Genomic DNA, 25,015 nt, shown 5'->3' with positions numbered 1-25,015 from the left:
GAGTGAGCAAGGTAAGGTTCCTTTGAGAAAATAAAAGGGGGAGATATGTCTGTAGTAGGTCATCGATTGAAGGCCCTGATGACTCCACAGAGACACAGCGTGGCGTGCTAATGATGCAGCGAACGGATCACGTTGAGGGTCTCTGCTGACGAGACAACCCACCAAGGTCAAAGCTCATTTCATTGCTCTGCTCCACCTCCTTCCATGACCTCCAGCCATATCCATAACATGACCACACACACATGCATATACACATTTATCCTTTATCTCCCCATCTATTCAAGCCCTCTTGTGACCATGGAAACCATGTGATCGGAAGTGAATGCAGATTAGTTCCTGGCTCACTTAATCATGGGAGATGTTGAGCTCAATGACGGCCAATTCCTCTGCTTTATGTTTCACAGGCATGGGGAGACTTAAATATAGCCCTCCCAACCCAGACAGGACACAGACACCAGCAGGCCAAGCATGAGGTATGTTCATGTTGCTAAGCAGTGGCGGCTGGTGAACATTTTTTTTGGGGGGGCGCAGTTGGGCGGCACGGTTTAAATAGCACTTTTTTAGAGGTTTAGCTTAAGACAGTTGGTTAGGTGGCTGCGGCCACATTCGTGCTTCTTACATTTTTGTGTGAAGTGCTTTAGATCCTTCATCCCGGTTGTAGTCCAAAGTGTTTCAGTCCCAGGACTTTGAAATAACAGACAAGGGAAACAAAAAAAGGCATTGCTCACTGTACAACCAGCTAACCAATTCCGCTTAGCATACAAGTTTGAGGAGAAAGTCCGAGTGTAGGTTCTCCCGCGATCAGTGGTCGTCTGTTGAATGTTTAAATCCGGACGCTCGGGTCCCAAGTCTTTCAATTTCTTCTTTTCGACATCTGATAGTCGATGAAACGGTGTTTTAAGTAGAGCTTGCACGGAGTTCTCAGCCATCGATGTCGCCATATTCACTCAATCTAAGTTTCAGCTAGCTACGGTGCTGCTCTTTACGCTTGTGGTTAGGGAATGATAACGATGCTGATTCGCCGAAATAGTCCAATCGCGTATCTAAGAATGTCACATTGAACTAAGAAACAATGCCATTGGCTGTGGGCGCAAAGATTTGCGCCCACAGATCTAAGTTTCATCCCCCAATGAAAAGCTATCCTTGCTAAAATGACTGAGAAAAGTATAAGCTCTCCTATAGACTCCCATGTTATCGGCGCCCACGGACGGTAGCCGACCTGCCTATTCTCAGAAAAGGCGAATGGCAATATATTATGTCCGGACACATTTTAGCGGTTCTTGACAGTGGTCTCCCATACACATTTAACCCATAAACACGGTACATTTCTTATTTCAATTATGTTGTATATATAACGTTTTTTAACTCAAAAAGTCAGGGTGGGCGGCGCCCAAGCGCCCACTATTGACGCACCGCCACTGTTGCTAAGTGACCGCAAACAGTTTCCCAAGCTGCCATTAACATTGTCACTTGGGAGCGAGTAAATTGCGCTAATAGCTAATAGACAGATTGTTGTTAATGTTCTATTCATTTCAATTATATCCAGTTTTTTGTACGAAACAAATTTAAAATATATTTACAGAACATGTTTTACTCCTGAAAGAGGTAGATATAAATCTAATGTGTGTGATAGGTAAAGAACCTACTTTGCCTCCCAACTGTCTTGCTTCTGAATGATGACTGTACTTGTTTTATAAGTTGAATCATATGCTGCAGGCCTCACAGCAGCAACAACACTAAGTCATGCTAGCAGCTATGTGAGGCTGTAACCGGGACCAAGGGCGCTTTAAGCTAAATTCTAACATCAACATGGCATCTTAGTTTTGTACGTTAGGAGGCAATTATTTGTTAATGATAACTAAATATAAAGTACAGGATATGATTTTTGTTCGTTGAGCATACATTTTTGTCATAAAACAGAGTGTTTGACAAACACAAATTCTGACCAGATAATGGCTATCCTCCCAAAAAAACAGACTTTAAAGCTACACTTCAGAACTCGGGAGTTGGGAAATATGACTATGGTGACCAAATCAGGTCAGCTTTGCTATGAAATATGAAGACAGCATCCTGAATTCATCATCATTCCTTCCCATCTCTCTTGATCGGTTGGCTCATCTTGCCTTCAATCGAAGGAATTCAAACTTATAGAGATATCTCTCACTGAGTATTTTCCCTTTATGGCATGGTTCCTACAGATAAATGAGACGGCTTTGCGAAATCTAGGAGAACATTCCTCCAGGTCATTCATCTTTTGAATAGCGACTTGCTGGCAAATATAAACGTATGCTTGTTTTTTTACTTGTACTTTTTTATTTTCTCCATGCTACTTTTTATTTCAAGTCCAACTTAGTGCAGCATTTAATCAAACTTTTCTAGCAGCACAAATCAGTAGGTACGCCCTTGTCAAAGTCTGGGATGTAATGTATGTTTTGTAACAGATTAGATACAAATACATTAACATTGATCATGACAGGTTATAAACCCTGGAGAATGTAATCTTTTAGTTTGATGAATGTTCTTTAACCAGACATGGGCCCCTTAATTAAAGTTATTACCAAAGCCATATGTTTGTACTGGATTTAAACAGGGAAGAAGCTTCTACAAGCAACATGTGTGTTAGGGGATCTGCATGCATCATTAGCAGACTAAGACGTCTTAATGTATGACATGTACTGCTAAATCCTTGCACATTTGAACCATTTAAACATTAAAGGAGCTTTGAGAAGCACGTTCAGGCAGAATGAACTCTTCAACAAAATGTACTAGCTAAAACACAACACAGCAACAACATAAAAACATATATAACCTGAACACAAATCATTTTCATGACATTTGGAACAAGGTGAGATTATAATGAACTGTTTAACATTAGCTGATCAAAGCAATCTTTCTGAAGGGTTTGGTACAACATTGGTGGATCCTCCCATAATCGACTGACAGATAATTGGGCACCAATGTTGTAACTTGTCTAATCCTCAATAGTGACCCAGCCCCACATATTGCCAAACTGACTTTCCCCCAACAATATGGGTGTGAGATTGACGTGTTTGCACTGAGTACATACTTTATCTTATTGCTTTACTCAATCAATCAAAGTTTGTTGAGATAGCCAAATTCTCCTAAAATCTGTCTCTTTACTTTGGTCTTAGGGACGTCCAAACACCAAATATGTTTATATGATAATATTTCACGTAAGATTTCTACTTAAAAGGTGTGACCGAAAAGCAAAATGAAAGAATGTTGGATAATTGACTTCAACGGAACTTATGTAAGTGTTGATTATGGCAAAACTGTTGATGGTAGATCTTTGTAGAGACATGCAGAGGTGTTGCCACTGTGAAACCACCCAACATTTAATGGTTTAATATGTTTAGAATGATTGACAGTTAAATGTTTCTGCTGGGAAAACTGGCTCAAAGTCAAAAGAGTAAATGTCAACAACCGTTTCTTACTAGCTTGAGAATGACTGCCAAGAGTTGATACTTGCTTCCCTTATGGTGTTTTGTGCTGATAACTTTTTTATTTCCATTGATTTTATTCTTTGCAATCCACATTGTAGGTCCCTGGCTGTTGACTCACATTCGGGACAATGTGAAGACATTTCTCTTGTAAAGGTACTTCACAGGAGGGGCTTTGAGTTGGATATTATGGTTGACAAATGACAGATTTGTGAGATTCCTTGCAAGTGCACAAGAATCGGAGCACAAACAGCAGTCTGCATGCCCGGGCCATGTTCGGGTGGAGTTGCACTGGGAGTGACAGTGAAGAAGAAAAGAAGATGAAGATGTTCCCCTCTGGCACAAGTCTTCACCAGTCAGGGTGTGTTCAGTGAAATGATGTGAGAGCAATAAGACATCACCACCACACAAATGTATTTTGTACCGCAGGGTAAACACACCTGATGCAAAAAGCCTAGGAGTAACCATAGCTCTTTGGACGCTGTATTGTGAGGAAATCTGGTTTCTTGACCACATTTGTTATTACATTATTTTAGTACATCCAGTTCCCCCATATGTTGAGATTGAATTGTGTCCATTTCAAGTTTTGTTAAACAGACTAGGTATGCGTGGCTCTCATTTTCCCATTCATACACACTCACAACACAAAGCACAGCGAGCAACCACGCACTGCGCTGACCTTCAGGGTTCAGTGTCTTGTTCAAGGATGAGGTGGAACCAACCTTGCACATCTGACCCAGCCACTTGATCAACTACTGTATCAGTTCACCCTTGAGTCCAAATGGACAGTTGCGCTTAATTAGTAGATTTATGTCATTATGTCGTTCCTGAAGTATTGTCTTCACAAGAATGGGATGAAATGACAGACAACCCTAAAACCTGGATGCCTTCGACGACGCATTTCCCTGGTGCAAAGGCATTGAAAAAACCAAAAAATAACCTGTCCAGCGGAACCTGAGAAATTAGATTTATTGTAGTAGCAGTTTGTATGAAACCAATGTACACTGAAAGTCAACAATATTGCAACTGTAGACCCAATTTGCCTGTTTAGCTCCATCAATGCACATCCCTTTTTGACATAGATACATGCAAACATTTCACAACACACACACACCCCCTTCATATAAGGAAAAATAAATAACCAGAAATCCAATTATGTTTGGAGCAACAGCTATGTTACAGTACCGTGTTGGCAACACGACTTTGACAACACACAGATTGGGCATTTAATTTAGTTTTGCTTCTGCAAGCACTGTAATGAAACCACAGGATGAGTGCCAAAGGAGGTTGAAGCACTTAATCTGTCACTAAATCAAGACTTTCAAGAAGCTCCGAGGAGACACATCAGGTCTAGGTTAAGGTCAAGCATGCAGGAACTCAGAGATTTAAGAGCCTGTCAAAAATCTCAAATATGACCCTTCTATCTGGCACATATAATATATACTACACAGTTATGTGTATTTGTTGTGCCTGGAAAAACATCAGTTCTCCTGGAATAACAAGCTTTTGAAATACAGTGGTTATTAAGTCAAGATGTTGTGTCAGCACATCTAGACCTTTAGGTGCAAAAGCTATTCAAACGGAGCAGGTCTCAACAGAAAAACTAAGACACTTGTTCAATTAAATTGTGTTAGGATTAGTTCTGATGATTATGGACTTCAGTAAGATTTACTTATATAACTGTACGTCATCTCCTGCTTTGCCTCAAGCCACAGATGCAGTGATTTTCCAAAAAAGAAAACACCTATCAAGCCCACAGTACAGTGCACTCTCTCTATGCATTCAGTGCTTACAGAAGACAGGTGCATTTCTGCACTTTTAAATATGGCAACGAGCCACTGCTCTCAGATGTATCGATACCCATGAATAATCAACCACAGCTGCACCGCACGGCAGCTCCAGACAAGAGCACAGAGGGAACAAAAGGAACAACGAAGCAGAGGTGGAAACACACTCCCATCATGGTCACATGACACACAGTTTTTGCCTTCAAATAGATCAACATAGAGTTCAAGAAAAAACCCATTTCTGTTTTCTTGCCTTAACAATGACCTGTTTTGTATTTTTTTAAATTGATCAACCCTCCTAAAAACACAGTACGTGATAATACATAAACCTATCTCTCAATATTTTACACCTACTTTTCTGCCCTCTATGTGGTACTAAATATCATAAAAATAATAACATATCACAAATTGAAAATCTTGGAGGAGCTTAGGACCTGAGATTTGTAATGCCATAACTACACTGTAGCGACTGTGCATCTGACAAAAAAAAAACTTTGAACCTTGAAATGTGTAGATTCAGATTTTTAAAAGCCTGAAAAGTGGATTGATTCACATTTGGTGATTCTAGTAGTGCATTGGTCCCAAACAAGTCCTACTGATAATCATTCATCACAAGTGTCTAAGCTGTAGGCGATTCAAGTAGAGTGATGTTACCTTCCCAAATTGACTAATATAACTTAATGAGTGAAACGCTCCATTTTGCTAAAACCGACAAAGCTTCTTTTTTTGTCTTCTAACTCAACACTTAACAGTGATCTCAGGACCCCTCAGATTTATCTTACAACCCACTGAGAGGTCCTGACCCCCAGGAGCAGGACGGTGTATGTGGGATTTACTGAAAATAAACAGAAAGTTTGTGTTCTTTATAATAACAAACAGTGCAGTAGTGTGGCTCCTTGAAGTGTTTTTGAACAACAATGGAGGTACTGCACAGAGGCACAAGATATATGTGGTTAGATGTTTCCACTAAGCTCAATCCAGCATGTTAGAAATGATCCACAAAATGAATATGGAATATTACAGAAAATAGCTCCTTTAAAAATACTTAAGAATTTTGACCAAGTGTACCCCATATGGGAATAGGAGAGAAACAATATAGGGTGTAATTTGGAGCTCAGTGGTCTGAGTGAACTGAGCTCTCTGTGTATTTCAGCAGCAGGGAATCTACTATTTTGAGAGGCCCAAGTTCAGTGCGGCGGCTGCGTGCCAGGATGTGGTGCAGGGCTGGCTGAATGTTGGAGACTTGGTGCTAGGTGACGGCTTAGAGAAAATCCTTTTCCTGAATAGACGGCCTGGATTACACGCAGGGCAGGTCAGCAACAGACAGACAGAGACAGGCTGAAGAGATCATCATCATCGAAGTTTGTCGATCTTTGTGAGGAAATATGATATTTGAAACACAATGCCGCTTTCAGCTTTGGAATTACAGTCCACCTCGCCCTGTAATTATCAGAATCATACTTTCAAAGAGCTGCCAAGCTCTGACTTTCACCTCTTTTAATCACAAAAAGAAAGATCAAAGCCTCAAAGAGGAACTTTGTGAATTCTCTTTGCATTGATCCACACACAGCTAAATTCAGTAGCACATGAATTATTCATGCAGAAAGAACATGCCCAGGAGGCCCAGAGGCTGCTCACTATACATTCTGCATCGCCCCCATTGTCATCTTCCTGGACAGTTGTTTGGCCTCAGATCACTGATGTAATAGAAAACCTATTAGGAGAGGACGTATGTGTCCTTTAGCACTACATGTTTACAAAACTGCATTGCACCTTAAATATACAAAATGTACATTTTCCTCCTCTCTGTTCCCTTTTTTTTCTTTCTGTGCAATCATCTCTTAAGCAAATCACCTGCATTCCACAGAAATGCATGTAAATACAGTCAATTGTACACTGTGCGCTCATCTTTGGGTTGTTTTGGAATAAGCAAATAACTACCCTTATCTTCATTGGTATGGCTCTAGTATGCTGGCTTTGAGTCTGTGCAGTAATCTGATAAACCTTTGTGCAATATTTCCATCAAAAGTACAACATGTAAATACTAAACAAATGTTCCTCCTTGACCACTAAAAGATAGCTGTCACAGGCAGCTGCAGTTTCGATTCCCAGTGAATACAGTTTGTTGCCGAGTGACAAATACTTTTGTGAGTGTTTGGAATTCTTAGCACTCTTCTCATGTTGGTGGCGTTTGCAGACGGACACTTAGTAAACCCCAAGTGATACATTTCACAGAGACGCAAGGCAGTGGGATGAACACTGTGAATGAGGCCCCTGACGTTACCCATTTTCCTTGCTCGGTAATTTATCTGTGTGAGAGGTGTGTAACCCCACAGTCCAAACACTGTGGCACTGTGAGTGGATGCACATGTAAGCAGGCTGTCTGATTTATGCAGCCTGTGCTTTGAGAGCTGCCGTTAGTGTGTGAGAAACCGAGAGAGGAACTGTGTGTATGTGTGTGTGTGTGTGTGTGTGTGTGTGTGTGTGTGTGTGTGTGTGTGTGTGTGTGTGTGTGTGTGTGAACACTTTTGTGTTCAATGGCGAACAATTAAACTAGTAAAGAATGTGGACTTAATCAGTTAAAGAGCTTTACAGATCCCCAAATACATCCTATAGCTATGAAAGAACACGACCATTCTCGACCAAAATGGTTTTTCATTATGTAGAATAGCGGATTTTTTGTAGCAATTAACTTTTCTCTTCCAGAATGGCTAATAACTGTAGATGATACAACATAGAAATATACATTCTGCCAGAACCTTATTTCTACTTTATGTGACTTTTATAATTCTTACTTGGAACAATCTCCTCTTCTTTTTCCACTTTGAAGACAAGAGATATTTCACAAGTACTGTATCAGCAAATATTTGTTCTTTTATATTTAAGCCCATTCATGTATTCATTACATACAACATATGTCAAATCACCCAGTTTTGCTTTAGGTTCAGATAGTCGTCTCTTGATCAGAAAGGGGAAAATGTTAAAGGACGAAAAGCAAACAACCGATGCATCAATGTATGATTCCAAATCCAAAACAAAACAGCTTGCCATCCATCTACTTGTGCGTGTCCACACTCGTAAAGAGTTAATAAGTCAGTGGGGCAGTGTAGGAGCACAAGGGGGGGCTCCGTCAGGATTGAGAAAGCCTTACAAAGCAGTCTGTATGACATAAACAGGAGCATAGGGGTGGAGGGGCTAAAGAGGGTGGAGTGAAGAGCGGAGGAATGGCTGAACACAAAGAAAGAGTGCAGAACAGAAAAAGGATTGGCATGATGGAACTTGGGGATTCAATGCTAAAATGTGACATCAGTGAGATGGAGAGAAACAACAGGGAGGTGAACCCAGCAGTGATGAAATTATTCAGCTCAGAGCAGAGAAGGAACGTGAGAGACGCAGAAACAGATTGATTGCCATGGTTTTTGGTCAATAAATAAAGGCTATGTGTCTCGTTCCACACTTCTCTAGCGATAGAAAGACAATAAAAAACATGTTTGACACCTTGTGCCTTGTGAGTGTCATAAAAGAATAATGTAAGGCACATAACCCATTTTTGGATTTAAAATAATTAAATAAACCTATAGAAAACCAGTCTAACAATAGTTCAACATCAGCCAGTTGGAGGTAGGATAGAGGTTTGATGTGTGAAGAGCTTTCTGTATTTTGATGACTAAAACCCGAATGACAAAGCTACGTGGATGGCTGTTTCAATCACTTAAGTCAAAAGCTTCCATTTTGAGATCTAACATTTTGGACCCTAGCTGCAGCAGTTTTTAATTTGGCTGAAGTCCCAGGCACTGCCGTCCATCTTTTCAAGCAGAACTGCACAAAAAAGGATATGCTGGTGTTACAGGGAATGACTGGGCAGGATATTCAGTTTCCCAGAGGAGTGGGAGAGCACGCACATTCTGTGTCACTGAGTCAGTGCACTCACAGGGAAGTCAGCGTTCGTCATAGCCCACCTCACGGTCAGACAGAGGCCTGTAAAAATGCCTTTCGGCTTAAATCATGGCAGCAAACAGAAGAAGGTAGTTGCTTGGCATGTCTCACTGTAGTAGTCAGCCAAGCAGGCCAGCAGTGACGTGGGTCAGCCAGGGCTGCTACAATGATTACTCAAGGAAACCAAATGAATGTGTCTAATTAAACAATTGGTGGAGGAATTTCCTAAGAGGACTGTGAGAAGCAGATACAGTATGACCAATGCCGGGAAAACATCTCTGTGAAATGCTGAGTTTGGCTCTGACATCCTTCATGTGATATACTACCTTAAATGTAACTCTATCACTGCAATGTCTCTCATCTCTCCACTATACCGTCAGATGAGCTTCTGGTGACATTGACTAACCCCACCCACATGGTAAGCACATTATTGGGAAGTCACAGACTGATGTTTAAATTCAACAAAGCTCAGATTTAATTTCTGTGAGTTGATAAAAAATTGCAATCTTTTCAGAAATTAAATCACACAGCCTTTTAAATAATTATAACAAAAAAAAACTGCTTCTCGCAGTGTTCCTCAGACGATGGTGAGGTCTTCAAGCCTCATAATTTGTCCAACCAACAATGCAACACCCAAAGATACTGATATATTCAAAGATAAACACAGATAATCACTGAAAGGTCACATTGAAGAAAATGTGTGATTTTAAAAAACAATTTATTCAATCAGCTTATTCAGCTCTCATTTGAACAAATTCACTAGCTAAAACCTCCTATATTTGAGAGAAATATTCATTGTGTGTCTTGATTTAATGTAGCACAACATTAGAACAACTTCTCTGCTTTTAACCCTTTGTTGACGGCCCATGTAAATTTGGTTCGATATCGAACCATGACGTCTTCGCCGTGTTTGAATCACGCATTTAACCTCACCGATTAAAAAAACTATGTAGATATGTTGTCAACACCTAGCCAATCACTGTCAAGTAGTTGAGTTCGTTTTGATAGCCTATTGGCTGAGTTATGTCATTTTACATCTTGTGATCGTCCCGCCCTAAAAAGGTTCGCGTGAATCGCCAGGTGAATCGCGTTTGGCTCATTTCGCGGCTGCACACTGAATGAACATGTCAGATCGTAGGCATCCTCAAGTGCGTTTTTCAGCTGCTGAGGTGGCAGAAATGTGTTGTCAACACACAAATGATGACAATAGCGGTGAAGACAGTGAAATAGGAGGTATATCCAGTGGAGAAGAGTACGAGTTGGACCGTGAACTGAATGAAGACTTTCATGACGACGACGACAACGATGATACGTGAGTAAACAAATAAAGTTCTTGAAACTCAAGATTGTATTTTAGACTACTTACAGCTTCATAAAACATTATAGTTTCGAGGGATAATACTCAGAGTAGACTGTGCCTTTTGTATAATGTGTTTTTTTGTCTGTCACAACAAAAAAAATCGTGCCTGGTGATTGTTTATTTTTGATCGCGCTTTATAGTGATGCGCGGGCTGGCCCAAAACCCGTGGGTCCCGCCGGGCTAGCCCGTGGGTCGGGCGGGCCGGGTTGTTTTTTCCGTGGAAAATGCGGGTAGCGGGCGGGTCGGGTAAAAATCGCAATTATTCCAGCTATTATAGTTATATGTATCCGTTCATATGCTTGTCTTTTGTGTAAGGATAAAATGGGGTTTTCTCCCTCTCTTCCCGCTCCGTCTCATGCACCGCACACAGGCAGCACGTCAGAAGGCAGCAGCAAGCTGCGAGCTATGCCTCCTGTCAATCATTTGTTTAGCGAAAATAATAGCCTGCCGTGCATCTCCTCATAATTGTGAGCAAAACCCCTCGTTAATAGGCCTACCGTTTGGCAAATCACGACGTAAACTCATTGGTATCTTTTTTTTTTTTTTTCTCCCATTTTCGCGGGTTGGGTCGGGTTGGGTTAAAAAATCAGAGCGTAATTTTGCGGGTCGGGCGGTGCGGATTGGCTGTCACGATGGGTTGGGTTGGTGCGGGGGTTAAAAATCCTTAACCCGCGCATCACTAGCGCTTTATCTCTCGCGGGTAAATTAGCCCTTTGCCAACATTGTAGCGTTGTTAGCATATGCCATGGGCATGTCTGGATGAAGAGCTGAATATAGGATTGAATAAATAAATAAATATCAGTGTTACTCGTTCTGTTTAGTTCCAGAAATGTCTATTTTTGCTCCCTATAAGAAAGTAATGGCATATAAGAAAGTAATGGGATGCCTAGTAAGTAGCAACCTTCTCTGACTGAAAGTAGCCTTGAGCTAGGTTTTGAACAACTTGTATTTTTGTTCTCAACTTCTAGACAGAAAGTAGCCTAATGATATTTAGTAAGTAAGCAACCTTTCTGCTACAACTTTTCTGACTGAACTTAGCTTTGACCTAGGTTGTGAACAATTTGTATTGTTTTTTTTTATCTCAACTTCTAGAAAGAAAATAATGACATGTAGACAGTGGCAACTTTTCTGCTACCACCTTTTCTGACTGGAATTAGCCTTGACCTAGGTTGTGAACAACTTGTATTGTTTTTTTTATATCTCAACTTTTAGAACTCAACTTTCTCCTGGTTCTGCCACCGACTCAGAGGAGGATGAGCCTGAGCCTGAGCCTGAAAGGGAGGCACCAGAAGAAATGCCAGAGCGACCGCGCGCAGGGAGAGGACGAGGGAGAGGACGAGGGAGAGCTGCACATCGAGTGAATCAACCTGTTGTCCAGACATCTAGCTATGATGATCCAGACATGCCCAACCAGTTGCCATCTTTCCGTCCTGTACGCCAGCCTGGTGTTCACCTAGATGTACCAGTAACACGAGGTACCATGACCAAAGCCATAGATTTTTTTCAACTTTTTTTTACTGATGCCCTCCTGCTACAAATCTGCACCTACACAAATGCTTATGCCTGGGAGGAAATACTCAGAAAGCCCTATTATGGTGGCACAGATGGTACATGGAAAGAAACCAGTCCAGATGAATTGGCACGACTGATGGCCCTTGTAATGTTTTGTGGCCTTGTCCCAGTTAGTTCTTTTTACAGATACTGGAGCACCAAAACCCTGTACCATGGCCTGTGGGCACGCAGCATAATGTCAAGAGACCGGTTCAAAGCATTGATGGCAATGCTCCATGTTGTAGATCATGGTGCTGAAGATGAGCGTGATAAACTACGTAAAATCACTGGCCTGTTAGAGACTTTCAAGGTGACGTGTAAAGCACTTTACCAACCATTCCAGCATGTTGCTGTGGATGAAAGAATGGTGAAATCTAAACATAGGTCTGGTATTCGCCAGTATATAAAGAACAAACCCACAAAGTGGGGAATTAAGCTCTGGGTGTTAGCTGACAGTTTGAATGGTTATACTTATGACTTTGACGTTTACACTGGCCGAAATGTTAATGCTGCACCTAGTGAGAATGGTTTGGGGTATGATGTAGTGATGAGACTCTGTAGCTCTCTTGCACACCAGGGGTATCATGTGTACTTTGACAACTTTTACACATCCCCAAAACTAGTAAAGGACTTGTTTCAGCTCCAGATGCCTTCTTGTGGGACTGCAGCTGAAAACAGAAAAGGTTTCCCTGACTCAGTAAAGAAAGGGAAGCAGTGGGTGAAAGGGAAAGATAGGGGAGCTATGAGGTGGGTCCGCGATAACTGTTGTTTGGCATTGCAGTGGAAGGACAATAGGCCTGTGACCCTTCTGTCATCTATCCACTCAGCAAATGAGTTCCTGCATGTGCAAAGGAGAGAAAAATTCGCACACAGGTGGCATTGTATTAGAGTGAAACAACCCAAGGCTATACATGACTACAATTTTTTCATGAATGGGGTTGACCGGTCTGACCAGCTTATTGGGCAGAGCACAGCCTTGAGAAAGTGCATGCGATGGTGGAAGACTCTCTTCTTTCATATGATGGATATTGCTGTCGTAAACAGCTTCATATTGTTCCAGATTCACCGGGCTGCAAACCCTGATGTAGCTGCGCTCAAGCGACCACAAAAGTATTCTGTGACCGAATTCAGAGAGGAGCTTGTCCGGCAGCTGGCTGGCCTTGAGGAGTATGGAGAGCCCCCAGTTTATGCTTCTGTACAAAACCCTGGGGAATTTGTCTCTGATCACATTCCTTCTGTCTCTGATACAAAGAGAAATTGTAGAGTCTGCTATGACACCAGCAAACAAGCACTCAAGGTTGTTACAAAATGTGATGCCCCTCAATGCCAGGTCTACTTGCACATAACTCAAGACAAGAATTGTTTTAAAGTATGGCATACAAAGAATTATGAACATAGAAAGAGCAATAAAAACAAAAATGAATTGTGAACACAGAAATTGATTAGTTTTGTTCCTTGATTTTTGTTGATTTATCTTGTCATAATTGTTCATTGACTGCACTTTACATGATTGTTCATCATCAATTAGAAACACTGTCTTAGTTGATTGTTGATTGACCGTTGCTGTTGATTGATTTTGTATTGTTTGTTAAATATAAATAAGAAGAACGTTTTGGTACTGTTTATAGTGATTGACAAGAAAATATTGTTTATTGCACATGAAAACAGGAGGCACTTCCCATTACCATTGATCTGACATTGAGTGTTCATTTACTATTGATTGTTTATTGGAAATGCACTTACTAATGAATTTACATTTATTATTAGATTTTATTGATTGACTGACATGCCTTTTCATCCTAAATAAGAAGCACTTTTTTAGTTGATGGTTGACTTTTTGTCCATTGCTGCTTATGTTTATTGATTGTTATTTTTCGTGATTGATAATTGCACTTCTTTATTGAGTTACCACATCTAAAAAAAAATGACTTAAGCAATATGTTTTGTAATAACTTATGTTTGCAAATAAATCAACTAAATACCATCAAAATTGATGTTGGGTGTTTTGGTGGTTTACAAAAAAAAAGTTAAAATGTACATATTTGGGTTTTTTAGGTGTAAATTTTCAGCGGTCACTAAAAGGTTAACACTTTCTTTTCCAGAAGGATTTGTATTACCTGTCCTAAAGTATAATGAAACATACCATATATAGCTCTGTCTCATTGATATATGGCCAAAATAACTTATTTTGACCATTCTGTCTGGATTTTGAGGTCAAATGTCAAATTGGGCAGTGAAGACATTCTACTCTGTAAAGATTCTATAATTTTCTGCAAACGTACAGGGCATAATGAATTGACCATAACTTTTGAGCAGAAAATGATAAATTGATTCTGTTTTTTTTCATTGAGTAGGGGACAACTTTGCTAGTCTGTCATATACTCTATGTTTTTCCCTATCTACAACAGAAAATAGGGAAAAAATAACATTTCTGTTGAAATCTGTAATTTTTATGATTTTTTCGGATTAATTTTGAGCATATTTATAAAAATAATTATGCTACCTTTACACATAATTATTTATGTTTTATACCATTTTAAAGTGCTCTTTCTTCTGATTACAATGGTGTGTATATTTCATCTCTGCCATGTAGTATGGCCACACAGTAAGGTTATTTGTGCCATGAGGTCATCAAGTGTGGAAAAAATGGAATGTTCGGGGCAGTCAACAAAGGGTTAAACGTCATGTTAACATTCATTAAGTAAACCCTTGAAGTTCTGGCATTTGAGTGACTGTAGTGTGGGCAATAAATTAGGATTAACATGAGATCACTTGAATATTCCTGTAATACTCTTACCAAAACTTTAAGTGCTTCTGTGATAGTTTATTTTTTGTTCTTATTCTCAGTTTCATGTTCACTTCTGTGTAGCTAATGTGAGTGTTCTGTGCAGTGATGATCGGGGCCCAGAAAAAAAAGGTGGCCCAAAGCAACATTTTTCAGGGCCTTATTTCTTGCTACTCCCATGCAAATATACCAGCAAGAAATAAGGCCCATCCCAATTTCCTAAAATCCAAGATGATGTCCTTAAATGCCTTTTTTGAAAGATGAGAAACCAAATACATTAAGTTTAGTATGATATAGAACAATACATATCCATATTTGGGGTTTGAAAACAGCATTGTATGAGCCTTTTAATATAATCCTAACCCTAACCCTAACCTCAACTATTGCAATTACTGCATGTCCCGTGAAAGTCTAAAATATAGGCCTACCTTTATAAATATTTTTCTGGGGAAAGTATCAACAGCACATATACCAACATGCATCCCAGTCTGGTTTTGGTACTCACCTTTTCCTATACTCGTCCCTCTCCCGCTTGACTTTGGCCAACACGTTATACAAAGCCCTCAGTTCTGGGGTAATGGTGTCTATTTGGACCCCAACTCCGTCCGGGTGCGACCACGTAACCCCAGGCCCACGCAGGGTCTCAAAGCGCTCCCCTTGCCTCCGGACATGGGTAAAACTCCAGATGGTTCCCGGTAAACGAGAATCGGGACCGTCTGTCTGCACTGCAACTTCCCGGGAATAAAGGTGTCGGTACTGCGTTTTCAACAGTGCTTGCTGCAGCTGGCTCTCCAGCAGTTTGTTTCTTCTTTCAAGTTCGTGGACTTTGGCAAGGAAGCAGCGGAAACGCAGGTTCAATGTTTTCAGCACATGGATGTTGGAGCCCAAGTCATTTCGCAGGGCGCTGGTTACTGCGCCCGACCCGGCTGGAGGGTTGCAGACCGACCCGGGCGGAGAGTCGGAGAAGTACAGCGAGTTCATGTTGACAAACAACTACACCAGGTAATCCAATTATGGCTCTGTCTGGTTTGTATTCAACAACAATAAAAGAAATGTTGTTTTTATCTCTGCATAGCCTATTCCTTCACAAGCCCACCCCCAGGACGAGGTTCACCTTACAATGCAGATGCTGAAGAAGGGGTGACCATCACTGTCTGCTGGGTGTTTACCGCGAGATACTGACATGGACTCCTGCCTTAATAATAAACCTACAAAGTCCCTTCAGAGGCACCGAGGGCATTATCTTCTGTAGGATGTTTGACGCAGACCGAAATAAACACCAGCAGCACTTCCCTTCACCCTCATCTCTGTTTGCCTTTGCAGACGCTGCTGATGCTGAGCGGTTTCATATAGCCAGAGGGATAAGGTCCACCTTCTTCCTTTTGTCAATCCACGTTAACTATGGCTCTACCCAGTCTCCATGTGGTGCGTTGGGCTGGCAGGACGTAGCACCGCAGAGCCCGGCCTCTTCGTGGTGTGCGCGGATCATGTTGCAAAGTGCTAAACTCGGCACTATCAGCAGCATGAGCCCCTCCCACTTCCCTCCCTATTTTCTCTCTCGTGTCTGGCTTACTGAGGGCGATGATCCCAGACTGGCTCAGGGCGTATTTTAAGACCAATTAATAGACTATGACAATGCATTTTGAATGAATGTCGTTTAAAAGTCATTATTCATTATGTTAAAATGTTACATTGAATGTGCATCTCAATGTTATATTTAAAAAGATAGGGTTTGCAATTTAATGACGAGGAACGAATCACTGTATCTTAGGCTATTTTAGCTTATATCGGAATTCACTGTAGGCGACTGAACTTCCACTTCCTCATTCCTCATGGACATTTTATAGCAGGCAAGTAATTCAAGTAATGTAAAGCGCTCTAGAAAAAAACCGTAGTGGAAACACATCATAAATAGAGCATTTGCTGCCACCTGTTGACCTTTTAGCTGTAGGCTGTTTTGAAAATGTGTTGTTTCCACCAAGCAATGCAACCCAGGACCTACATGAGCTTTACGTTTTTGCAGATAATGTTTTTATAATTTACTAAAGGCTAAATATAGCATCTTTTTAGAGATTATGTTTTCACTATTTTTTGTAGATTAACATTCTTACCCACCACATTATTACCCACCACATGTTTCAGCAATGTACACCAAGCTGTTTCAAGTAAGGCAAGTTATAAATAATAAAAAATAAAAGTTTTCTTTTCAGTCAGGCACGACATGGTCAGCTGCTTTGCTAAACAGAAACATTTGGGGTCCTTTCTCATTTCACGTGTGCGTCTGCTGCTCTGCATCGTGAGAGGGAACCATGCCGAAGTCAAAGAGGGACAAGAAAAGTTAGTAAATAACCTTTCTAATTGTGAAATGTATAAACACATTAATCGTATAACTATATAAACTGGGTGTTTGTATATAGCCGCTGTCCTCGACGGCAGAAAAGTAACGTTAACGTTAGCTAAAAAGCTAATTTTAGCTTCCCCGTAAGGGGAATTGGTGTTTTTACGTACATTGGGATGCTGCTTTAACACTTAAACTCATAGATAACTGACTGATTTTCTCACGGTGTTCCCCACAGTTTCGTTAACGAAAACCGCAAAAAAAGGACTCCAGTCAAAACAGAAATTAATCGAGGAGGTGAGTTTTGCGTCTACTATGCTATGCTAAAAAGCTACGAAAATGTTACAATAACTATAGGCTTTATTGGCACGGCATTTGATATGTGTTTACGAAGCAACAGTTTGATTCTGTAAGAAAATAATGAAATCAACAACAAAAAAATAAATGAATAACAATACTAGTTACTTTGAATTAAATACATTATTAAGGCGTACAGTCCAAAAATCAGTAGTAAGTATTGGTACACGTTTCTGTGACCTAATGCAAGTATTATTATGCCATTAACATAAAAAGATGTTGGTAGAGATATTAAGAGAGATAAGAGCAACAATAACTCTAGATGACATTTTCTTTGTAAAATGTCATATGAAACTTAATTATCTTTGGGCTTTATTTTCTGACATGATTATCCGTAATGTTAGTAATGACAGTATTAAATCATCTGCAGATTAATCCATATTAAAAATGATTGTTGCTTGGGAGCCTAATATGGTTTAAAATAGTCTATAGATGAGACACTTAAATGTAGTCATTATAAAAAAGGTAAGGTTGTAAGGATAGCACTAAATTCTACACCTGTTTCTCCTTTTTAGTTACGGAAATGTGTGGACACATACAGAAACTTGTTCATATTCTCTGTGGCTAATATGAGGAATAACAAACTGAAAGACATCAGGACAGCGTGGAAACACAGCCGGTAATAAGCCTGATGATTTATTTATGTTTTACATGTGAATTTAGTGTTCTATGTATGAGTTTTATATCTCCTCTCCTTTACAGATTTTTCTTCGGCAAAAATAAAGTCATGGTGGTTGCCTTGGGTAAAAGAGAAACCGATGAATACAAAGATAATTTGCACAAGGTAGGAGATCTCTGCGGTGTTCATCCAGGAAATGTAAAAATTATACTGCATAGAGATGACATTTTTATTTTCTCTGTCAATGTGCAGGTCACCAAGTATCTGCGAGGAGAAGTAGGAGTACTATTCACTAACAAAACAAAGGATGAGGTACAAGAGTAAGTACAGCTTTACATAATGCAATGTTGTAGCAGTGATTTGCTAAAATGTTGTTCATTAGTTGACAAAATGGTATTCTATATCAACAGGTATTTCAGTCATTTCAAAGAGATGGATTATGCACGAGCAGGCAACCGTGCACAGATGGACACAACACTGGATGAGGGACCCCTTGATCAGTTTCCTCACTCAATGGAGCCCCAGCTGAGGCAATTGGGACTTCCCACTGCTCTCAAGAAAGGTAATAATTTGAAAACATTTTTCAAATACCAAAACCAACATTGTAATGGTCAATTTTTCAAAACATTTTGTCTTCTGTACCCTGCTTCAAGACTTAAGGCTCAACGTGCGTAACGAGTCAGGCGCATAAATGCAACATATTTCAAAAATAGACAGCAGAAGAGACCTTAATTAAAGTCCAAATTAAATCGTTTTCAGCTGATTAAAACATCCCCAAAACATGTTAATGCCTTTATTGGGGACTATTTTTTTAGAAATAGTTGTGAGACACAGAACGATGTATGCAGGATTTACTCAAAACAATCTACATTGTCCATCTTTGATGTACTGAAATCCTTGATTGAATAGTTTGGCTTATTGACAGTGAATCCACTGAAGGATATTCTTTATCAGGCATTAGCAACACAGTCACTACTTAAAGAAAGGATCAGATATTTTAAACTTGTTTGAGGGAAACAGGTGATATTCCTTTTTTTTTTATAAAGAATTACAATTGTCACTTTAACTGATTTTTTTTTCATCAAATCAGTTAGTTTGGTATGACGCATGATAGTCACATTATTTATAATTGTTTTTAAAGGCGTGGTGACCCTGCTGAAGGACCATGAAGTCTGTAAGGACGGAGACGTGCTCACTCCTGAGCAGGCTCGTATTCTGGTGAGTTTTTGACTGACTGCAGAAAATATTGGCAGTGTCATACTGGGTAATATTATCAGATTCCGGCCAATACATTGCCCTGTGTTTGTCTGACTGCTAAAAGTGGCTCTTTATCTGACCGTAGAAACTCTTCAACATTGAGATGGCCGAATTCAAGGTGCAGATCAAATGTATGTGGAACTCAGAAACAGGCGAGTTTGAAAACGTTGCTGGTGGGGAAGAGCCTATGGATAATGGAGAGGAAGACGACGACGACGATGCAGAATAAATCGTCTGCAAGGGCAGGGGAAGCTTGTGCGCCTTTTTTATTATAATTTTTTTGGCCTGCATTCAACTGCAGGGGGACATAAATGTAAAAACCATTCAGCCTGGCTACCAGTGCTCCACCTGGAGTCTGTGAACTCTCTCCTTTGTCATTTTTTCACCCCAAAACAGGACCTACTGTCCTACATTTACCAGTTTCAGCTTCGGACTGAGTTGTTCAGTAAAAACTGGTGAATGGAGTTGAAGACTTAATGATCTCCCGTATGTAATCATGTTGATGCTACTTGTAATCACAATAATTTTGTACGCACAATGTCATCACGTGCTGAACTAACCCACTTGCTGTATTTTATCCGTAGAAAAATACAAAAACATTTTGTTGTGACAAAAAAATTATTTTATTGTAACAGTTTAAGACAGACTTCAGAAAATGTTGTTTTTTTTCCCTGGAAAAATATTTTAGTTTTTACATTTGTACATTGACAATGAAGTGCTCTAAACGTAATGCATTCTAGGCTCCAATTGATTCATTTGTAAGATAAAACTCTTTCAAGTGTGCTTTCAAGAACAAGAGTATGGTTTTCTCAAATGGAAAGGCGCATTAGCAGATTTTTCCTTTAAACTTGAGGAATAAAAAAAAAAGTTGACTAGGCAGATTTGTATCTTAGCGGAAGTAGTTTGGACACTCATGGGCTACAAGATTCCAGGCGTCATTAAAAGCAGTGACCACTCTCTCATCCAGAGGACCCTCCTCTGCAGCTGCCAAGTTTTGCTGAAGTTGATCCATACTTGACATGCCAATGATGACTCCATCACCAAGATCACCCTGGAACATCAGACAATCTCATGTTCATTTTTGTAATTTAACAAGGTGTTACATGGTATAACAATCTCCAACTACTATAAGCACTAATGCAGCCTTCAGACTCAAGTGTAAAGATAAGTTATACATTTATACGTGCACAATCGGTACCTTAAGTTGGGAGTGATGGTACATCCAGCGCATAGCAGCAGATGTCATGGTGGGTTTCTCTGAGCCGTACACTGTCTCCAAGGCCTCGATAACCAGATTTATTGCCTCGAACTGACTCTGCTTCCAGTATCTGACAGAAAATGGACATTTACTTAGTTTTAGAAAAATGTTAAATGCACATGAATGGAGAAATCAATCAAAACATGCAACTAAAATAAGTTAGTTATTGGGAAATTCTCAAATTAAACTAGGAGTCATTCACCTGTCCCTGTATGCTGCAGCCCAATTGTTACCAAAGAATCGTCCTCCAGGCTGGGAACCATTTTTGTCTTCGTAATGGTACTTTCCTGTCAGCAGGCCACCTGCAGAAGAGGAGTGATGTAAGAATTCCAACCATAATGATCCACGGGTCTACTATTTGTTTACTCAATACTGTTTATCACACCAAACAAAAGTGTGCCTTGGTGTGGCTGGCCATGGACAGGGGTGCTTTCATCTACATTAAATGATAACATGCAGGTGTTTATCATATTCTCCTCATGGTGGCACTATTTTAGTCTGGGTCAAACTGCCATCCATATAGATTAAAGATTAACACATTTATCAATTGAGTGAGTTTTTATTTTAAAAGAAACAATTCAATTAGTAGCGGCAAGGTTTACCACAGAAAAAAAAAAATATTGCACCTGCTAGAGGATTGTATGCATAGAATCTCATTCCGAAATATCTCAGACATGGCAGCAACTCCGTCTCAACTTGTCTTGTAGTGGCATTGTACATCCCCTGGGAAAAGTTATAAAAGTTAAGGTGCAAAAAACTTCCAGCAATGGATTCTCTTGGCAATTTTGGATACGCTTTGTTTACGTATATATACCTGGATATATAATAGTAGCTTTAATGTTGTAAACCAATGCAATTGATGTAAGTACAAGGCTACCTGATACACTGTGGGAACAATCCAGTTGTTGTGTCTGCAGATGCTTGCTATTTCAGCCACTTCCCAGGAAGCATAGTTTGACAGGCCAAACTCTTTGAACTTTCCCTGTTTGAACATGAAATCATAGTTTAATCAAATGTTTCCAAAAAATAGGTGCAGTATCATGAATGCAACTTATAATTAGTAAATTGTGGACAAATATGTTCCATCTTTGATGCAGGAAAGGTTTCAGCAACACACAAGTCAGAACATATGGCATCGATTCATTTACCTCTTTGTGGAGTTCATTGCAGGCCTTAAGTGTGTCCTGGATGGGGTTTTGGTGGTCGGGGGCATGGAGGTAGAAAAGGTCCACACATTCTGTCCTAAGCCTCTGAAGGGAGGTTTCCAGCTGAGAGCGCACACTCTCTGGCTTCAGAGTCTTTCCATCCCAGGGGTTGGCCTTGGTAGCTATGCTTACTGTCACACAAAAACACTGAATTAGAAGATGTTCTCAGCAGTGATCTTTGCTCAACAAATCATCATGTTTCTATAGAACTACTATATAGGTATATGTGTGTATATATACACACACACACACACATACACATATACACACATATATATATATATATATATATACATACACATACACACACATAATATATATATACACACACACATACATATACACACACACACATACATACATACAGTGGGGCAAAAAAGTATTTAGTCAGCCACCAATTGTGCAAGTTCTCCCATTTAAAAAGATGAGAGAGGCCTGTAATTTTTATCATAGGTATACCTCAACTATGAGAGACACAATGAGAAAATAAAATCCAGGAAATCACATTGTAGGATTTTTAAAGAATTTATTTTCAAATTATTGTGGAAAATAAGTATTTGGCCAATAACAAAAGTTCATCTCAATACTTTGTTATATACCCTTTGTTGGCAATGACAGAGGTCAAACGTTTTCTGTAAGTCTTCACAAGGTTTTCACACACTGTTGCTGGTATTTTGGCCCATTCCTCCATGCAGATCTCCTCTAAAGCAGTGATGTTTTGGGGCTGTCGCTGGGTAACACGGACTTTCAACTCCCTCCAAAGATTTTCTATGGGGTTGAGATCTGGAGACTGGCTAGGCCACTCCAGGACCTTGAAATGCTTCTTACGAAGCCACTCCTTCGTTGCCCTGGCGGTGTGTTTGGGATCATTGTCATGCTGAAAGACCCAGCCACGCTTCATCTTTAGTGCCCTTGCTGATGGAAGGAGGTTTTCACTCAAAATCTCACGATACATGGCCCCATTCATTCTTTCCTTTACACGGATCAGTCGTCCTGGTCCCTTTGCAGAAAAACAGCCCCAAAGCATGATGTTTCCACCCCCATGCTTCACAATAGGTATGGTGTTCTTTGGATGCAACTCTGCATTCTTTCTCCTCCAAACACGACGAGTTGAGTTTTTACCAAAAAGTTCTATTTTGGTTTCATCTGACCATATGACATTCTCCCAATCCTCTTCTGGATCATCCAAATGCCCTCTAGCAAACTTCAGAAGGGCCTGGACATGTACTGGCTTAAGCAGGGGGACACATCTGGAATTGCAGGATTTAAGTCCCTGGCGGCGTAGTGTGTTACTGATGGTAGCCTCTGTTACTTTGGTCCCAGCTCTCTGCAGGTCATTCACTAGGTCCCCCCGTGTGGTTCTGGGATTTTTGTTCACCGTTCTTGTGATCATTTTGACCCCACGGGGTGAGATCTTGCGTGGAGCCCCAGATCGAGGGAGATTAGCAGTGGTCTTGTATGTCTTCCATTTTCTAATAATTGCTCCCACAGTTGATTTCTTCACACCAAGCTGCTTACCTATTGCAGATTCAGTTTTCCCAGCCTGGTGCAGGTCTACAATTCTGTCTCTGGTCTCCTTTGACAGCTCTTTGGTCTTGGCCATAGTGGAGTTTGGAGTATGAATGTTTGAGGTTGTGGACAGGTGTCTTTTATACTGATAACGAGTTCAAAAAGGTGCCATTAATACAGGTAACGAGTGGAGGACAGAGGAGCCTCTTAAAGAAGAAGTTACAGGTCTGTGAGAGCCAGAAATCTTGCTTGTTTGTAGGTGACCAAATACTTATTTTACCGAGGAATTTACCAATGAATTCATTAGAAATCAGACAATGTGATTTCCTGGATTTTTTTTTCTCATTCTGTCTCTCATAGTTGAAGTGTACCTATGATGAAAATTACAGGCATCTCTCATCTTTTTAAAATGGGAGAACTTGCACAATTGGTGGCTGACTAAATACTTTTTTGCCCCACTGTACATACATATATATATATATATACACATATATACATACATACATACATACATACATACATACATACATACACAGCATTATACTTGTATTGCAATAGTAGCAATTCTACTCATTCAAACGGCTGTGTTCATCACTTTAATGTTGCGGCTTGTAAAGGTGGCGCTATTTACAGCAAGTGTATGTTCTTAATCTGATAGGTAGCATGTTTATTTCGTCCAAGATATTTAAAAAGTGTTATCTTAACCTATAATATTCCAATGCAAGTGAACCTATCATCAATATTCCCGATACTAAAAGAACATTGGGGCAATTCAAAATAAAATGCACAGCAGTTCCTCTGCTGAACAATTTTGGTACCCACAATTCAAAGCTGGTGCCAAGCCAGTCTGCAGGCTTTCTGGGGGAGTCCACATATAAAAGATCAGTTAACGTTAGCATGCAACGTGGATATATGAGTGCTGCTGATGTACCTGTTTTAGGGAGATTCATGCCCCCTATGACCGTCTCTGACTTTCCGTCCACATACATGAAGGCTGTGTCCACCAGCACGTGCCCCCTGTCCAGGAAAGTCTTCACCATCTCCAGGCTCTGCTCCGCGTCGGCTCGCCCTCCGAAAGCCATAGTTCCCAGTAAGGTAACCGGCCGCTTACCTTGAGACGACGACATGTTTCGACGAGCCACAAACCTCGGCAAATGTTTACGCACGTCTTTAATAATGTGACGCTGTCCAAGTGTGCACAGTCTTCCTGTGATTACTACCCACTGCATGCTACAGTACAGCAGCTAGCAATGAGACTAAGGGACAAAGGTCGTTGAAATTGGTGATAAGGGAGCGTCGTAAAGTTACTTAACAGCTTTAAAACGCAAATACTACTGAGGAGTTATTTGGCTTCTTAGTTCAGCTGTAGTTGAGACAGCGCAAAGTTCGTTTTCTGTGTCCGTTTCCTGTTTTATTTAGTTAATATTTGCTGAAGTGTACTCGTTGCATCATATGCAGGCTAAGGCTACTGAACATAACATATTAGATGTAGTTCTTGTTCGTAACCACTAAGTGTCAGCAAATCACGTATATTTTGTAAAATACATGATAAACTCGAACCTGCATGTTTCTCTATGACTTCATGTAAAAAA

General features: G+C 40.3%; 3 protein-coding genes across 3 annotated transcripts in view; 1 reads left to right on the top strand and 2 right to left on the bottom strand.

The window, feature by feature from the left end:
• Positions 1–16,365, bottom strand: part of iffo2b (intermediate filament family orphan 2b) — a 30,019-nt gene extending 13,654 nt beyond the window's left edge. The window contains exon 1 of the mRNA XM_063910198.1: positions 15,386–16,365. Coding sequence (XP_063766268.1) covers positions 15,386–15,861 — 476 coding nt within the window. The 5' untranslated portion in view covers positions 15,862–16,365. The remainder of the gene's footprint in view (positions 1–15,385) is intronic.
• Positions 16,366–17,097: 732 nt separating this feature from the next.
• On the top strand, positions 17,098–20,185 carry mrto4 (MRT4 homolog, ribosome maturation factor). The gene is made up of 8 exons (XM_063910206.1): positions 17,098–17,217; positions 17,457–17,515; positions 18,091–18,194; positions 18,278–18,359; positions 18,447–18,514; positions 18,605–18,756; positions 19,336–19,412; positions 19,537–20,185. The coding sequence occupies exons 1-8, from the start codon at positions 17,190–17,192 to the stop codon at positions 19,678–19,680; spliced, it is 714 nt and encodes a 237-aa protein (XP_063766276.1). The 5' UTR covers positions 17,098–17,189; the 3' UTR covers positions 19,681–20,185.
• LOC134882470 (aflatoxin B1 aldehyde reductase member 4-like) lies at positions 20,051–24,882 on the bottom strand. The gene is made up of 7 exons (XM_063910204.1): positions 24,355–24,882; positions 21,858–22,045; positions 21,587–21,691; positions 21,336–21,432; positions 20,912–21,011; positions 20,650–20,779; positions 20,051–20,502 (listed from the first exon to the last, which is right to left on the bottom strand). Exons 1-7 carry the CDS (start codon positions 24,650–24,652, stop codon positions 20,341–20,343), a joined length of 1,080 nt encoding a protein of 359 aa, XP_063766274.1. The 5' UTR covers positions 24,653–24,882; the 3' UTR covers positions 20,051–20,340.
• Positions 24,883–25,015: the final 133 nt, after the last annotated feature.

This window comes from Eleginops maclovinus, chromosome 20 (genome assembly GCF_036324505.1).
Source record: "Eleginops maclovinus isolate JMC-PN-2008 ecotype Puerto Natales chromosome 20, JC_Emac_rtc_rv5, whole genome shotgun sequence".
Lineage (NCBI taxonomy): Eukaryota > Metazoa > Chordata > Actinopteri > Perciformes > Eleginopidae > Eleginops > Eleginops maclovinus.
This window is presented reverse-complemented; position numbering and strand designations above follow the sequence as displayed.

What these genes read in the sequence shown, in the direction of transcription:
- mrto4 (XM_063910206.1), top strand. Translation starts at nt 17,190, where the DNA reads ATGCCGAAGTCAAAGAGGGACAAGAAAA. An exon ending in GTCAAAGAGGGACAAGAAAA is followed by an intron (nt 17,218 to 17,456) that starts GTTAGTAAATAA and finishes TGTTCCCCACAG; the next exon opens with TTTCGTTAACGAAAACCGCA. An exon ending in TCCCACTGCTCTCAAGAAAG is followed by an intron (nt 18,757 to 19,335) that starts GTAATAATTTGA and finishes TTGTTTTTAAAG; the next exon opens with GCGTGGTGACCCTGCTGAAG.
- LOC134882470 (XM_063910204.1), bottom strand. Translation starts at nt 24,652, where the DNA reads ATGCAGTGGGTAGTAATCACAGGAAGACTGTGCACACTTGGACAGCGT. An exon ending in TTGTTCCCACAGTGTATCAG is followed by an intron (nt 21,433 to 21,586) that starts GTAGCCTTGTAC and finishes AACTTTTCCCAG; the next exon opens with GGGATGTACAATGCCACTAC. An exon ending in ACCATCACTCCCAACTTAAG is followed by an intron (nt 20,503 to 20,649) that starts GTACCGATTGTG and finishes CTGATGTTCCAG; the next exon opens with GGTGATCTTGGTGATGGAGT.